This window comes from Mycteria americana, chromosome 4 (genome assembly GCF_035582795.1).
Source record: "Mycteria americana isolate JAX WOST 10 ecotype Jacksonville Zoo and Gardens chromosome 4, USCA_MyAme_1.0, whole genome shotgun sequence".
Classification (NCBI taxonomy): domain Eukaryota; kingdom Metazoa; phylum Chordata; class Aves; order Ciconiiformes; family Ciconiidae; genus Mycteria; species Mycteria americana.
In genome coordinates this window covers 19436531-19453439 of record NC_134368.1, presented here as the reverse complement: position 1 = coordinate 19453439, position 16909 = coordinate 19436531, and the positions used below count along the sequence as shown (strand labels likewise).

At 42.4% G+C, this 16909-nt stretch overlaps 1 protein-coding gene across 3 annotated transcripts in view; it reads right to left on the bottom strand.

Moving 5' to 3' along the window:
- Positions 1–5168, bottom strand: part of SLIT2 (slit guidance ligand 2) — a 268841-nt gene extending 263673 nt beyond the window's left edge. For all 3 annotated transcript variants that reach the window (XM_075499841.1, XM_075499842.1, XM_075499843.1), the window contains exons 1-3: positions 4842–5168; positions 2889–2960; positions 1606–1677 (exon numbers count right to left, since the gene is read on the bottom strand). In XM_075499841.1, the coding sequence (XP_075355956.1) occupies positions 1606–1677; positions 2889–2960; positions 4842–5017 (320 nt within the window). In that variant the 5' untranslated portion in view covers positions 5018–5168. The remainder of the gene's footprint in view (positions 1–1605; positions 1678–2888; positions 2961–4841) is intronic.
- Positions 5169–16909: the final 11741 nt, after the last annotated feature.

Here is a 16909-nt window from a genome sequence, read left to right as displayed (position 1 = left end):
TTGGCAAATATTTGGTATCTCAGTGTCAAACCACATTCACAGCAAAAGCATGGATCTTTTAATGTTTATTAACGTTTCATGCATGTGTACTTACTTTTGCAATATGAACTATACTGCTGTTTAATTTTTTAGCTAGACCCTATAAACTAAATTTAGGAATGTGTATATATTATTCCAATATACCCCTCAGCAGGAGAAGCTGTACTAAACCCTTATACTTCGTACAAAGTTTAAAACACATTGTAAAAAAGCATTGCATTAAGTTTGTCTTAATAGGACTTCGGAAAAAATCTGACTATGCATTTCTAAGACCAATCAATCTCATTAAAACTTATTCAAAGAAGGTTGCACTATATAATGACACGTTCAATTTTCAGGTCAAAAAGTTACTTTGGTTTATTTGAAAAAATGAGGTAATTATCCCAATACATGATATTTCAACTATTATAGAAATATCATAATTACACTAGTGGTTACCAAGTCTCTCGAATAGCTTTGTCTATATGACCAACCAAACCATAATGGTTTGTGGTTTTTTTTGTTTTAAACACAGCAGCTGTGGATACAGAGCACAACTATAGTAAGACAAACAGAATGTTTAGGCCAATGCTGGTTTTTAATGGAGTAAAGTAGAAATACCTTTATGAAGTTAAAGCAGCAGCAAATGAAAAACTAAACAAGACCTCAGACACATGCTTAAAGAAAAGGTGATATAATGAAAATGCAGCCTGATACCAAAGACACTACTCTAAAGTTCTACATGAACATACATTATTAATACAGTGGCGTTCATAGACTTTCCTAGCTCCAAACAGAAACTATATCCAACAATCAGCATCCTGCCTTTAACGAGTTGGATGCTGCAAGTTGAACAATATATTTTAAAAAGTATTTTCATTTGAAGAAATGCAGCAAAATAAGAAAACACATACTGAAAATTAAGCAGCTATTATAAAAAGCTAAACCGGTTTGGGAATTACTCATTTTCTATGTCCCACTGCAACCAAGCAGGTGTTTGTACTTCAACTCCACCAAACAAGATCCTCTCATCCCCACAGTACTCAATCTTTTTTTTAAAGTCCAAATCCAATTAATTTTTGAAAGCTAACAGCTCATATTTTTTCTAAGCCTTTGTAAAAGCTTTAATCATGTAAAAACTAGAGTAGAACTCAATTACTGCTTTCATACTATGTAACAAGACAACACTTTATAACTAGCAGTTACTTCCAATAAGACATTGTATAAAACATCCAACATCTCCAAGGCTAACATCTAACACTGTACCTGAGAGAACAGGCTTTTTTAGGTGTATTCGTGTTTGAAAAAGTCCTTGTGTATTCAAGGGAAAATATTTGCTAGCATTCAAGCTATTTCCTACAACACAATTGCAGTTTACACTTCAGATCTGGACTGCTCATGAAAGCTCCCCCCCACCCAGATCTTACCCCCAAAGTAAGAAGAGAATTTCTTACTTCTCTTGTGTTTCAATAAGGATGCCCCAAGTTTAAAAAAAAATAATTTAAAAAAATTAGAGGCCCGAGTACCTTAACACACAACTGATTTGATAAAAAAAATTCTCATACATTTAGAGTTAAAAATACTTACAGCCTCTCCAGTTCTTTTAAATCCTGGAATGCTCCCCTCTCGATAGTACTAATCTTGTTCTCCATGAGCTGACTGAAATACACAAATTTTTATATGTAAGTTTTAATAGCTCCAAGATAACTTGTTGCATTAACAGTAGTCATTTAAAGGCAACCACATATTCACTAAAACAGTACAACAGTTATTCTAGAGTGACATCCACCTTAACCTTCTGGACCCCTGTCATCAACACTTTACATGGGCTCATATACCCAAAAGGGGAAAAAATAATCCTCAGTAAAAGAAATAGGAATAGGTATTACATTTGTTCATTTACTTGAAGAGTCCCAAGTTAAAAAGTTACACATATGCATACATTGTGTGCACACACGCACATACATCATTGTTCTTCGGCAAGTTATAAGACTACAGTTAAACAGTATGAAGGCAATATTAGTCTCACATGAGAATAACAAAACAAAAATACTGAACGGTGGTGGTGGGGGAAAAAACATCAGTGAAAGACTGCACAGAGATTGTAATTGTAACAGTAGTTTTGTTTTGTAAAAAAATTAAAAGTTACTACAACATGATATTCTGTTTCAGAGAGAAATGGAAAATGATTTTATATGACTACTTGCTCAAATTAAATAGCCTTATCAAATAAGCTACGTAAATTCTGCAGTATTTTAAACTTGGTATTAGTTAGATTTTCCCCTCAAAAAACAAAAACCCACAGAATTTTAAAAGCTTCATAATGCTTGAAACAAAAGCATTTACAAAAAAAACCCCAAACCAAATTATTCCTTCCTCAAATTCACTGTTAAAGTGTTTCCTTTTTGCCCAGAAACTGTAGAAAAGCAATAATCATCACCTGGGACTTGCTTTTAAATTCAGTAAAGGAGTAACTTCTTTCTTAATGAATTCCTTTATACTTCAGGTTGAGAGTACCCATTTTCAGTGTGAACTATACATTTCCTAACTTTAAACTGAAGTCACTCCAACAGTTATTCAACCAATTTTAGCAACTCTTACTTGTAAGCTACATGCCAAATTAAATCCTCAAGTTCTCGTAACCTTAAGGAGAGATTAAAAAATTTTAAACAGATGATATTTAAGGGAATTGTTAACTTATTCATATCAGAGAATGGGGGAGGGGCTGTAAGTTCAGATGCAGTAGCACAATAGTTAAAAAGTGATAAACCATCCAGCTTATAAACTGAAAGATAACTAGTTCAATGGTTTTTATAACAAACTGTAGCATCAGTCCTAGAAGGTATCAGTGATAGGAAGAGAAAACTTACAGAACTCGAAGGTGCCTTAGACCAGCAAAGTCGGTCTTGGTGATTCTTGTGATGTTATTTCCATTAAGATCCCTGAGAAGAATAATTTATAAGCAGCAAAATTAAAACATTCAAGAGTTACTTTTAGACTGTTTTGTTTGTTTTCATGGGCACAGCATTTTCAGAAATTAGGAGAGGTAAATGAACCCAACGAACCATTCCTACAACTAACACTGTGTGAGCTCTTGATTTCCAAGTGACTGAACGAAGGTTTATCTTGAAAGCAGTAGTTTCAAACTTTGTAATAAGAGACCCTTACAAAGTCAGCTCTGCCTGCCATTATAAAGCTCACATTTATCTTCAACAATATAAAAGAGTCAAAACCTGTCTCAACGTGGTTATAACTGCATTTAGAAAACCACTAAAGCTACTATATATATGCTGCAGTATCTGTTTGACTGGTACAAAAACTAAATAAGTGACTGAAATCAAGACAATTTTCACCATTTTTAAGCAGCTTTCAGCTTTCATAGTATTGCTGCAAAGGCAGAATAGGGCTTAACTTCCTATCGCAAACACTAGCTTTCAAACATGCATAAGGCTGTTGGAGAGTATGTGATAGGAAACATGATTTGATGAAAACTAAACTCTTTACTTGCTGCACAGGAAGCTATCCTGACTGCAGAACGCAAAGCGCGTTCAGAAGCAACAGAAAACTGTGTTTAGGCCCTAGCATTTTCATTCATACTTCAGCACTACTTTCTCTTCTGGAATTATATGCCCCTTTTTCATAGTATTTTGGGGTCAAGATATAAACTTCCCTCAATTCCAACTGCTACAAATAAAACCCGACTTCGCAATTCCTGAGGTAAGCCATTAGGAAGTGGTATTACATGGAAACTACCCTGACAATTACAGCTTATTCCCACCGTAGTTAGTAAAGAAAAAAAAATGTCTATTTTTGTGGTGTTTATACCACATGTGGCCAAAACAGCACTGTAAAGAAACCGCACGCGTCTCAGCAGAAATATGTCCCTGATACTCTTCCTGAGCGAAATTCATCACTCGAGACGTGTGTTCATACACCAACATTTAAATGACTTGGAGCGTAAGAAATAATGCGCTCACCTCTTCCACTCCTTAGACCCTCCTGAAAGGCAGCCTGATACGACAGATAACGACCACATGCCTGCTCTGTCTCAAGACCACAAAATACCCTACCCGGAGGGTACACGAACGGTCTCAAAAAGCGGATGGGGGAGGAGGGATCACAGTTAAGGCACAACTTCGTGCCGCGTGAGTGGGAAAGAGGCTGGAACACCCCGGCGTGCCCTCGCCCCAAGGCAGAAGCGCGCTTGCGATGGGGCAGAGCCCCGCCGGGCTCCAGCGTCACGCCAGGGCAGCGGGCGGCAGCGCGCCCCCGCCCGCCTCCCCGCGCGGAGCCACCGCAGCAGCCCGCGGGGCGGGAGTGAGCCATGCGCGCCCGCGGAGCGCCGCCGCCCGCCCGGGGCCTTGCCCGCGCCCGCGGAGCGCGGCGGGGCGCCGCGGCCCGGCTCCTTCCCGGCGCCTCGGGGAAAGCAAGCCGCAATAGCCAAGTTTGCCGGGAAATGGGCGCCGGCGGGGGGAGAGGCCGCTGCGCCGCCGCCTCGGGGCGCCCCGCGGGCCGCGGTGGTGCCCGCCCCGCCGCCCCCGCTGCCCCCGCTGCCGCGCCCCGCGGCGGCGGGAACCGCGCTCCTCACCGCGGCTTCCCGGGATGAAGGGCAGCGGCTGGGAGCAGCGTCCACCTCTCCCGTGTCTCCGCGCATCGCCGTGAAACGGGCACCGCCAGCAGCAGGGGAAGGGAACGGAAACCCCCCAAAGGGCGTCGGGACCCCAAACCGGGCCGGCTCCGGGGGCCGCCTCTGCCCCGCCGGCCGGCGGGAGCCCTGACGGGGGCCGAGGGGCGCTCGCCGCCGCCCCGGCCGGGTTACTTACAGCCTCTCGGTGTTGCGGGGGATGTTCCTCGGGACGCCGCGCAGCGCCAGCCCGTGACAGTCCACGGTGCTCCCCGAGCAGGAGCACTGCGCCGGGCACGGCTGCGGCGCCACCTCGCCCGCCATCGCCAGCAGCAGCCCCAGGGACAGGGTGAGCTTCCCCCAGCCGCACATCATCACCGCCCGCTGCCGCCCGGCCGGGGCCCGCCGGCCTCGGCCCCGGGGAGGCGCGGGGCGCGCCGCCCTCCTCCTCGCCGCGGGGAGCGCTCGGGCAACTTTCAGGGTGCGGAGAAGGCGAAGTCCTTTCTATCCAAAGCTGAGCCAAGAAAACAACCCCGGCAAAGTGAGGTGGGTGGCACCGATCCGCGGCTGAAGGCAACCTCGCTGGGAGGGGGGCCGGGCCCTCCCTCGCTAGCCCGTCGGGTGGCGGCGAGAGGCGGCACTTGGGTCTCGTCTTCACACGCTCCCTGCGAAGGCGAAGCAAACCCACGGGCTCAGCGTACGGAGGAGTTGGGCTGGCTCCTTATCTTCTTCCGAGCCCCTTTCAAAGCCGTGACTCCGCTCCGAGCCCCCGGTTCGAGGCCGCGGAGCCCCGTCCGCCCAAGCGGCGCGCTTCCTGCGCGGCGGCCCGCGCAGTGCAGCAGCCGCTCCCACGCGCGTCCCCCGCCGCGGGCCGCTCACAGCCCCACGGGGGGCGGTGTGTGACACCGCGCACACACCGCCCTGCCAGAGGCGCCTCAGCAAATCATACCCCTCTCGCAGGCATTCATCAAACTGTCTCGCGAAAGGAGGAGGGAGGGGAAAAAAAAAAAAAAGTCAAACACACAAGATGATGTTGGGCTTGGCTTTCCACCCCCCGCGCCCCCTCCTGCTGTAAGCTCCCAAGCCAAGTTTAGCAGGAAAGGGCTGGTCCTAGAGCACGATAATAATAAGCAGCTCGAGAAGTGATTCGTTGCCCTGCTGGAAGGGAGTTCATCCACGACCTCCTTCTCGGTGACAGATCACAGCTACAGATCCTCCTGTGATCCCGGGAGCACGGCGAGACAGACCAGGTCACAAGCGACGTGCGGCGAGAGCGGGGGCGCGGGGGTGTGCGTTATTCTGCTCCCCGTGGTCTCCCGGATACCGTGGCTTTGCTGCGGCAAAGACACCTGATGGGAAAGGTAGGAACTGCTCAGTCCTTCCAGGTGAGGCCAGTTCAGCAGCTCCTGGGGTTGCCGCGGGAAAGGGAGCAACTTTCCTCCTCTCCCAGAGCCCGCCGAGGCACGGCGCCTCGGGAAGGGTTTGCGCCCCTTCCCCCGATCCCGCCGGTGCACCTGAGCTGTCTGTGCTGGTGCCGAGCCGCCCGGCCCGGCCCTCGGCTCCCTGGCGGCGGCGCTCCTCCGGCGCAGAGGGAAACGGCGGGGAGGGCGGGCGCGGGAGAAGGGAGGCGACGCGCCGGCTCCTTCCCTCGCACCCCGAGTCTCTCCGCTTGAACAATGGGATGGCACGGCCGCGCGCAGGCCGGCTCTCCTCCCCGCTGCAAGGTGCCTGCCGCCGCCCGCCGAAAGTGCTCCCCGAGAGCGGCCGCCCGCGGAAAGTGCTCCCCCAGAGCGGCCGCCCGCCGAGCCGCCGCCGGCACCCCGCCGAGAGCTTCCCACGCGGCCGCACGGCGCCCCCCGCCGCCCGCCTCGCCCGGCCCGGCGCGGCGCCCCTCGCCCCGCTCCCACGGAGCCGGGAGCGCCCCACGCGCCGCCCTATATAGGGGCGGCGGGGCCGCGCCTCCCCGGCCCCGCCCGCAGCGCCCCGCGCCGCGCTCACTGGCTGCGCCGCCGCCCGCCCCGGCCGGCCCGGCCCGGCCCCGGCCCCGGCCCCGGCCCCGGCCCCGGCCCGGCGAGCGCGGGGGCGGGGGGGCCGCGGCGGCGCAACAATGAATGAAAGTTGGGGGGGCGCGGCGGCGGGGGCGGCAGGACCCCCCGGGAGCGCGGCAGAGCTCCCCTCCGCGTCCCCCCGCCGCACCGAGCGTGGAGTTGTTGCGCGGACTTTCTCAGGCGGCCCGGGCCTGCGGGCGTCAAGCGCCCCGCGAGGGAGAGGGGAGAGGAGGGAGGGGGCCGGGGTCCGCCGCGGTGCTTGTGTGTGTTTTGCCTGGAGAGGGAGGGGGGCGAAACGTCGCCCGCCGCACTTGTAAATACCTCGGGCGTCTCACCGAGGGTCGTCTTTTCTGTTTTGTGCAGCAGTCGCTACGGAGGGAGAAAGAAGATTTTCCTGGCGTTTCCTCGGTTGCAGTTTCAGTGTGAAACACACCAGAATCTCCCATAAATTATTTTCGAAAATAAAATAAAATCGGCAAGTGTTATTCCATACGTTAAAATACGTCGAGTAGCAACATGAACGCTGCTGTTTAAAAAACACCTTCCATTTTAAAAGAACGTATTCTAAATACACACGATGTTCCCGATAAATTTTCCTGAAGTGTTGTTGTCAGTGCGTCTTCAGCATTATTTGGAAAATACTCAATGCATCACCCTCTTAACTAAATTTTAACTGGTTTTAGTTTTCTTTGCTTGTGAATTCAGTTCCATGTGATTTATAACAGCTCTTGAGACCCCGGTAATAGGTGAAAGTGATTTGTCTTTCATAGATGGCAACCCCCAGCAGGGGTGACTAAGCCTTCAGCAAGGTGTAGTTTGGAAATGCTCAAGGGAGTCCATAGTTTCTTTCGTATGGCTGGGTCCAGCTGAGTCTCTTCATCCCTGGGGTCTCCGCTGCACAATCCCCGCAAGAGGCTTACTGTCTCTTTTTGCCTGTTACCAAGAGGACAAATTCTGCTCTCAGAAACGCTATTCTAGATCCAAGTTAAACTGCTGAAGACGAAGCCACCAAAATTACTCCTGACTTCTCTTACCATAGAACATGAGCCAAAATGAAATTTGCCAAAAATGTGTGTACCTACAAAAAATGTTTTTATTTTTTGATCCATTTGTTTAGACAACATCCAGTAAATATGATTGTTTTCAAATGCTGATAATGGCACCTTGGGTCTCCAAATTTAGATTGATGCAGGAAGGAGAATTCAGTGACTGTAAGGGGAATACATCAGCTTCTGTGTATAAACGCTTTTCACTCTTTTCTTCTGTTTGATTGTTTTAGGTCTTTACAATGGATTTAGAAAGGATTTTGCAACTTTCTAGCAAGCAACAGAAAAGAAAAAAAGAACTTAATCTAACATACTGCTTTCATGCCTCTACTAAAATCCTTTATCTTATAACTCCAGGCAGAGAAAAAACAGAAAATACAAATGTTAACCATTCAGTATTTTTCATTATTTGTTTCAAGTACCAGCAATGTGCCTAGTGATGCAGAAGACACAAAGAGAAGAAATAATAAATATTTTTCATATAGTAATTCTCAGAAAATCTGAATTGATTCTTAACGTGTTAAACATTGCTAAACTACTCTATGCAGAGCTGATTCAAAATCTAAACTGGTCTTAATTTAATATACTTTGTTTTCAAAGAGAAGTATACTAAGTACAAGCAAGATCAATTTTTATTCCTATTTGGGGGGTTCATTGATTTTTAGCATGCCCACCTTTGAAGCATACCTTTCATTCATTCAGATTGATTTTCCTGAGTGTCTTGCCTGCCAGCACATTGAAACTCTCTCTTTGTGATCCAAACTCTTTAATGGGAGAACTCCCAATGTCTGAAATTGTCTGAGGACGAGGCCTTCTGTCAGACACGGTATAGTATCACTGCTGGAGTATGAACCTTGCCCGGCAGAGTGCCCTGTGGCTGCCTCAGTTGCCTGCAAAATGTATTCTGAGCCACTTCCAAAGTTATAAGGGAAAATATTCCCACAGAGGAAGAAGCTGGGGAAAAAATATAACAACCAGATATGTTAAAAGAAAAGCAATTAGAAACATTCATTGGTGGAAGAGCAAAAATTTTCTTACAGCCATTTCAGAAAATACGGACAGCAGCTAAAAGCAGATTTCTGTTCTCCAGATTTCATTGTACAACATTCCACCCTTTGGAGGATAATCTAAGGGGATACTCAAAATGATAAGAAGATCAGAACTATTAGCATAAGGAGATCAAAGTCAATAATAATAGGTAACATCTTCAGAACAGGATCCAGAACATCAACATAGAAAAAGCTGCTACTTGCAGTTGAGGTTGGTAACAGTGACTACGGCTGAGCACAAAGCTGTGTGCTGTGTAGATACATCCAAGTGAGCTCGGTGAACATCAGCTCTATGAGCATCACTGTAGCTCTGTAAGGACGGTATGCCTGAAAGATACTGAACCAAATGACTCATCAATTTGTAAGTAACTGAAGGTCAACAAGGTGATAGAAAAATGGCCAATAGAGGTATATCAAGAATAAACAGTACAAACTCATCTAGTTTCCTTCTTTGACAAGGTAACTAGCTTTGTGCGTAAGGGGAAAGCGTGATGGATGGTGATATTAGCAGGTCATTTGCCACCACGCACATTAACATTCTTCTAAGCAATCTGCTTAAATATAGTCAAAATCTAATTACTGGAACGTGGACACTTAACTGAGTAAAAAACCCCAAACCCTATGTTCAGAGGATGGTTGATGGTCAGCCTGGGAGTATATAGAAAGTAGACTCTTTTAAAAAGCTGTTAAGACTATTATGCCACTGAATGATTCCATTAGTGATTGAAAATTATGTATAACTATTAACAGATGATACCAGAATGGAAAGGGATGTAAGGAGTTTGCAAGACAGAACCACAATTCAAAATTATTTTTATAAACTGGAGAAAACACATGAAAACAGTAAATCTTAAGGAAGACATGAACATTACATTGCATTCAAAAAAGAAATTCAAATGCATAAATACAAAATTACTAGCTGGGCAGCAGCACTCCAGAGAAGGATATGGAGATGAAAACGTATCATCTTAAATTTATGATAAAGGAGATTCCATTACAAAAGGCAAACATCATGCCGATGAGGTATATATTACATAAGGGAAGTAAGCATTCTTAAATGCTTACCTATTCCTAAAGCTTCATAAAAGCTTTTGTCAGCTTTTATGGGTAGGATAAAGTGTTCAATTTTGGACACCATTCCTAAAATATGCTGTAAATAAAACAGAGAGGCTCCAGAGGACAAAACTGAGAATAAAAGTTTTAACAAACATGAACTATGAAAAAAGTTTGGACAAAAGTGCATTTACCTGGTTTAAAAACAAACAAACACACACCCCCCCCAAAAAACAACCCAGAGAAAGGAGAGACATCATAATACTTCCCCAAATTAAAAGGTGTTTGTAAGCAGCACAGTGGTCAGTTAATATTCACATCCAGTAAAGGGCTTCAATTTTCAGGAAGGAAGGTTTATGAATCAGAAAAGCTGGTAGTAAAGAAGGCTGTGAAACCCAAAAGGCGATATTGGTCTTTGCTTCATCCCCACCAAGCCAAATTTCTACAGGAAATTTCAAAACAGATTAAACACATACTAGATAGGAATTATCCAGATGAACTACATACAGTGTCTGAGTAGGGATATTAGCCAATTGGCCTTTCAGGCTCTTTTTAGCTATGATTTTCCATGGACTGTTAAATAAGTGGCCTTCTAGCAGTAATACTCCTTGTCAAGAGGGCATCTAGCTGTGTGTATTAGTTGCTTATTATTTATTATCATGTTTTTATAATTCAGGATCATCGAGCACTTCCAGTCAGAACTGTGCTACGAAGTCGAGCAGTACAACAAAAATATGATCGCAGCCCCCTGGTTTTTCCTTTTTAAGTAGACATGATGTATGAAAGGTAGAGGGCAAGTAATACAATTTTTTAAAAACTGGCAACTAAGTCCTTTTGTCTATCAAGCTAATGTGAAGTTCATTGGCTATTTACCTGTAAGCAAGTGTAGATCTTGTGGAACAAGCAATGCAGAGATGATGCTAGCATTCAGATCAGAACAGAGGAGGAAGATTGTGCCGTGCTCAGTGCAAAAGAAGTCATGAGGAGAACCTGAGCAACAAGCTAAAGTCACAAACATGATAGAAGAGTGATGAAGAAATAAAAAAAAAATGTAGGAGAGAAAAAGGAAGCTGCAGAAAAATAGCAACATACAGTGAGAACAAAAAGCATGAACTTGCAACAGAAGAATAGGGAAACCATGTATTGCATTGCTGAATATGCGTGAAAGAAAAGAACTTTTCTGTAAGAATCTATTACAACACAGACACAAAGGGATAGGTGCAACCTACTGGAAACTATGGTTAAATATTACTTAAATAGTATTCTGCTTTTAATCCTTCTGAACGTTTACTACCTCTGACAGTCTCATTGGACTAATCCTAGCCTGTATTTTCTGAGCTTTAACTGTTTTGGTATTTCACAGTGGACTACAGCCTAAAGAGCAGCTTGGAGATCATAAGTGTATCCACACAATATTTTAGCTCAAAGAAGATTTTATTTAGTTGCTAGCTATCTTCTCTAGTTGTTAGCTAGCCAAGTTTCGAACAGGTCTGAAATGCCTCCAAATTAAATACAAGATTAAAGCAAACTCTAGCTGGCAGGAAGGAGGTATAGGACCATGTCTGTGTTTGTACAACTTCTCCAAGGGAGCTAAGGATCAAACTTCTTGACTTCTCTGAAACAACACCCATAATAAACATTACAACTGGTAGTAAATATTTCAGAAATGTATCCTTAATCTAAAGCTGAGTGACCTGAGGTTTATCCAATATCAAAGGGACACTATCAAATTTTTAAGGTCACAGATTTCACACATGTAAAACCTTTAGGCTCTTATGGAGCTATCTAGAGTCTCACAATGCTTTACCATAAAGTATGATTGGAAGGTTTTTTGAAAAATTTCCTGGTTTTTAGGAGCCGAAAATGAAAACCTTGAATCACTCCATTATCATTCTAATGGAATAGAGTGGATTTATTCCAGTTTCTCAGGTAAGTAGAATTTCAAGTACTCCATGCAGATCTGTTGTATAGCAAGATTCTCGTTAGAATTTACCACTTTATGAAAAATATTTGCAATACCTCATGGCTAGATCTAGAAAAATCTGGGGAGGGAGGAAATGGAAGTGTCAGAGCTGCGTAAGCACAGTCATACTGCATGACCCAGACTATGCACACTACTTTATTCAGGTTCTATTTGCTTCACTTATGCTTAGATTTCACATGGCAACATGGGATTATTTCAAGATAGCTAGGCTAAATTTTGTTTATGCTTTCTAGTAAATTAAGGAGCTGTATTAAAGGCTGCCCAACCAGCAATAGTCATGTGACACTACATACGTTGCTAAATCTACCTAATCTGTATTAAGAAGATGAATTTCCAAAGAATAAACAATTGGGATGCTGAAACTTAAAGGGAGAATGCAAAAAGTGCTTCAGCAGAGAAAACCAACAGAAGATAAACTGGTCTAACATTGCCAATCTTTTCCCCAAAGATTTTTTTACGCAAAAGATAAATCAATTCATTTCATTATTTACCTGAAACCCAGACTGAAGTGTTTTATAGTCAGTATTTATTATGGTGCATCTTCACCTACCAGTAAAAGTCTCATAATTTGTGCTAGCAAAGTCTTTAACCCTTACCAGTGACCTCTCAGGTGCTATCAAATGTAGAAAATCTGATAGCTGTTGTATGTTCAATACTCCTATGACATAGATTAATGAACACACTATATTACTTATCTTGCATGGGATGGCACAAGGGACCCCATCCACCTCATGCAGTTTAAGAACTTTATAATTTCAACTAAAAAACCACTTTTGTAATGTATGAGGAATTTGTATTTGAGAACCCTAACTCCCAATTTAGTGTGTGCGAATTCTTGGGAATTCATTACATTTTAGTGTAAAATGGATTATTCAAATTATCGAGTCTGACATTTTGCCCGAGACAGACCACTGAAGCTGATATTTCTGCATGAAGGCTGATAATTTGTGCTGAAGCTAATCATATCCTTGCAGGGTGGAGGATCTAGTCTCTTACCATCAAAAGTAACCAGGAAAACTCAATCTTTAAACAATTTGGTTTTGGCTTCATTTTGGCTATTTGCAAACAGAAACCCAATTTTCACAGCAAGCGTAGTCATGCTACTTTATACTCATTTGTTTCAGTGTTAATGTCTGGCCTTTAAGTTAAATTGTTATTTTCCTTCCCTGGGGATTGCCTCCCTGATGTAGTTGTAAAACAGAGAACACATCCTCTCTCGCAACTTTCATTTTGTCAGGCTTCCTCTGTTGTAACTGAATCTGAGGATAAAATGGCATTACTTCTTGAGATTAACTGTTACCTATTCCATCAATGCAACTCACAACTGGCTTTCACTGTCATCCAGCAGCAGAGGTAGAACACTTGTTCCTGGCACAAGGGAATAAGCTACAACTGATTTTTTTAATCTTTTCATGATGACCTTTCCAAGTCTTTCTCAGCTTCTCTTCAGACTATTGTAGAAACATATCTGTCCCAACGTAATTGGAAAGGATTTCTCCAGGTTCACCTTGTGCTTGTTAATATCACTGAAGACTTAGAAAACAATAGATTTTAGATTTTATATAGTTTTTCCTTCCCTTTCAGTGTCCATATCAAATGGATGATATCAATATCAATTTGATGATAGTACAAAGGGTATTTTTTCTGCAATTTAAAGTGAGATGGCTGACTCGCTTAAAAAAAAAGTGGAAAATATTGTGAACAAGCACGGGCAGTCTTTGTGTCATTCCCCTTTGCCTCTCTGTGAGGGAAAATGGAATCAGTTCACTGTTAACTCTTCTGTTGGCCATACCAAGGAAACCAGAGCTGCGGTGTTTTCTGTCCTCTCTCTGAAGACTCTTCTACACACACACACCAAAAATCTGGTTTGAAATCTTCCAGTACATATTTCAGTTGAAATAACTCTACCCACTGGTCTTGCCATAACCTAACAGGCACTGGACATTTCTGTATTTGTTTGGGGTTTGTAGAGTATAGATACCTTGTGAGAGGAGAGAAGAAGGTTGGGGTTGGGGAGGGGTTTTTTTGGAGAAAGGAAGGAAAGGCTGCTTGTAAAATGTCTGAGTTGATAAAGATACTTTGAGTGCTGAGATCTCTCAAACTTTTCTGGCAGTTTTCCTGGAAGAAAAAATTCTTATAGCCGCTTTTATCTAAGCATACAAAAACTTTCTAGTACATATTATTTTTATTATGTATGTGTTCTTTATTTTTGTTTCTTTATCACCACATAGGATGGGATAATGTATTTCAATTATATCTGATTAGGATTGAAACTATATCGGTCCTAGAGAGAACATTGCTGCATCTTTGTTTTCCACTTACTGCTTAAAAATGAGTATGTGAGAGCATACTTTTCCTGAAAGGAAGTGGTTTCTCTCTGTAGATAACTTAAAAGACATTTTCTAGCGAAATAATATTTAGCTCTAAAAGCTAGTAGGTATTTTCAGCTGGGTATATTCTATTCATAAACAAATTTTGACTCATTAGCCACAACCTTTGAAGAACAATGGTTTAATAGGAACATGAAATCTATTCCTCCTAGTCATGTTGGTGACTCAGTGTTTTCACCAAATATTTTTGCCTCTCACCCTCCTGTTGTTTTTGTGTACCTGGCACTTTGCTCTATTGTCTGAAAACACAACAGACAAGCAACAGGGAAGACATTATTGTGAAGCAGTTCCACTAGAAAAGGAGAAGATTCTCTAAACAGAGCAAGAGGGTGATCTGCAAATATTTATTTTAAAACAAATAACATTAAGGATGCATGCCCTTTAACGCTTGCATCTTGGATTATTGAAGAGCTTGTATCCGAGAAGAACGACAGGCTCAAATGTCCTGCGAAGGACAGTAAGACGCTCAAGAAGAGGAACTGCCAGTCCGGCATCCAGCTCTTCTGAAAAAATTGTGTGAGGATAAGAGAGAGGTCAAGGCCTTTGTTTTTTCTCCTGTTCCCTCTCCATTACACCTGCTGGATAGAAGTGAAAACACCGGAAAACAAAGACTACAGGGGAGAAGGCAGGCAAAAATATATACCTATATACCTTCATTTCCTAATGGAAAGGGTAGAAATTGTGATTTGTATTTCTGAATTGTAGAATTTTTCACCACACAAATCTCCATCACTAACAGCATATGTTAAGGGTATGGAGTACAAGTTTCACTACAGACGTTTAGAATAATACATAATGATATTTATAAATTATATTAAAGATATTTAATCTGTCCATATTGCATATTAACATTTTTCCACAGCTGTGGTAATAATCGTGAAGCTAATTCTAAGAAAACAGAGTAGTGTGAAGATGAAAAGAGACAAGGAAATTTTTTCAGATGAACAGTTCTCTCACTGAAGAATGCAGTTTCTGATCAACAAATGGTATTTGGGAATTCAAGATGATTTTATAAGCAATGCTGACTGAAATAACAGTGAGACTTTATTTTAGTTGAAAATTTTATTTTGACATGCTCAAACCTCAATATTTTGATTTTCATTTTAAATGATGATTGGCTGCCTGATTTATTTATTTATTTATTACATAAGAAGAATCAGAAAGCAAAATCCTCACACTGACCCAAATTTTCATGTGAAATATCTTCCCCAGTTTTGGTATAGTCACTGAACTTAAAATTAATTAGTCACATAAATCCAGTCTCCAGTTTCCTGAGGCATCTATAAGCAGAACCTTTGGATAATACCTGGGATAAGTATGTAAACAAAGAAGTTTTTACTATGTTAATAGTGGGAGCTTGTTACAGTCACCTAGGGTGGAAGTCAGGAATGGATAAAGATCTTCAGCATTACGAGAAAGATTACGACTGAGAATTGTGTGATTCTGGTATAGATTTCCACTAGTACTGGGAAGGACCAGATATTCCTGAATGCAATAGGCAGCAGATTTCATCATCAAACAATTCCTGAACCGTCAAACAGTGATTCTACTGGTTTAGATTTGTTTGCTATTTTATGAAATATTTCTAGAAAAAATGGTCATAGAAAATAACACCAGATTGAATGATTGATTCTTTTAAACTGAAATGAAGAGAAAAAAAACCACCTGTATAAGGTCATTTGATATATTCAGGAAACTAGTTTGTGAACCTGGTTGATCTGAGAACTCTGATTCCTTAAAGAGAAGAAGGCTTGAAATTGCTTTAAGTGAACAGCTTAATTTTGTTCTGTATTCCAAGGATGTAAGAATGAGCGAGGACAATGGTTTCAGATCCAAACTTATGAATAAGCACCTGAAAAAACATGAGATGAAAGCAGAGATGTCAGACTTTAATATGTTTTATAATTCTCAACTAAGAACAAAATGTTTGTATCAATAAAAATAAAGAACAGAGAAAGGAGTGGGGTTCCACTGAGAGTGAGTGAAACAATATATTCTAGATATACTTGAAAAAAGACCACATTGTCTATGCTTGTACAAGCTTGATCGTAGAGAAAAGGTTAACACAGGTACGAAACTAGACATTTAGGTACACATGAGAATCTAGGATGTAAGAAAAATAACAAGATTGGTTCTTATATATTCTTTTTCTTATATTCATCAAAAGAATTATTATGGAGCCACAATTCACTGTGAAGAAAAAAGCAGATAAGATTCAAAGATGCATTGGAAAAGGTCATTTGAAAAAATTCTTATACTCCTTGGCTGAGCAAGATTATCAGACTATTTCTGTATGTTAACTTACTTAAAAGGATAACTTGCAGGTGTACCTAAAGGATACTTAATTTTTGCCAAAGTGGATTACAAGTAGTTTGGGCAATTTGTGATAAGAAAATGAAGATTATTTCATCCCCTTGAAATTACAATTTTTTATTTATATTTTTTAGGTGAGAATAGAGGGTTTAAACAGACTAAGATACTTGTATAGCTCTAAACACAGGAATTCTTTTGTTGAAATCTACAGAGATTCTGCCTTTTTTGCTGAAAATACGGACAAATCTAATTCCTCTCATGTAGGATTAGAGATCATGGAATAATTTCGCTCATCATTTGAAATACTCCAGTGTCCCGATAACATGGGTACTATTCACCAGAATTCAGTTATGCAAAACAATGTGTCTCATCTGAAATATATCA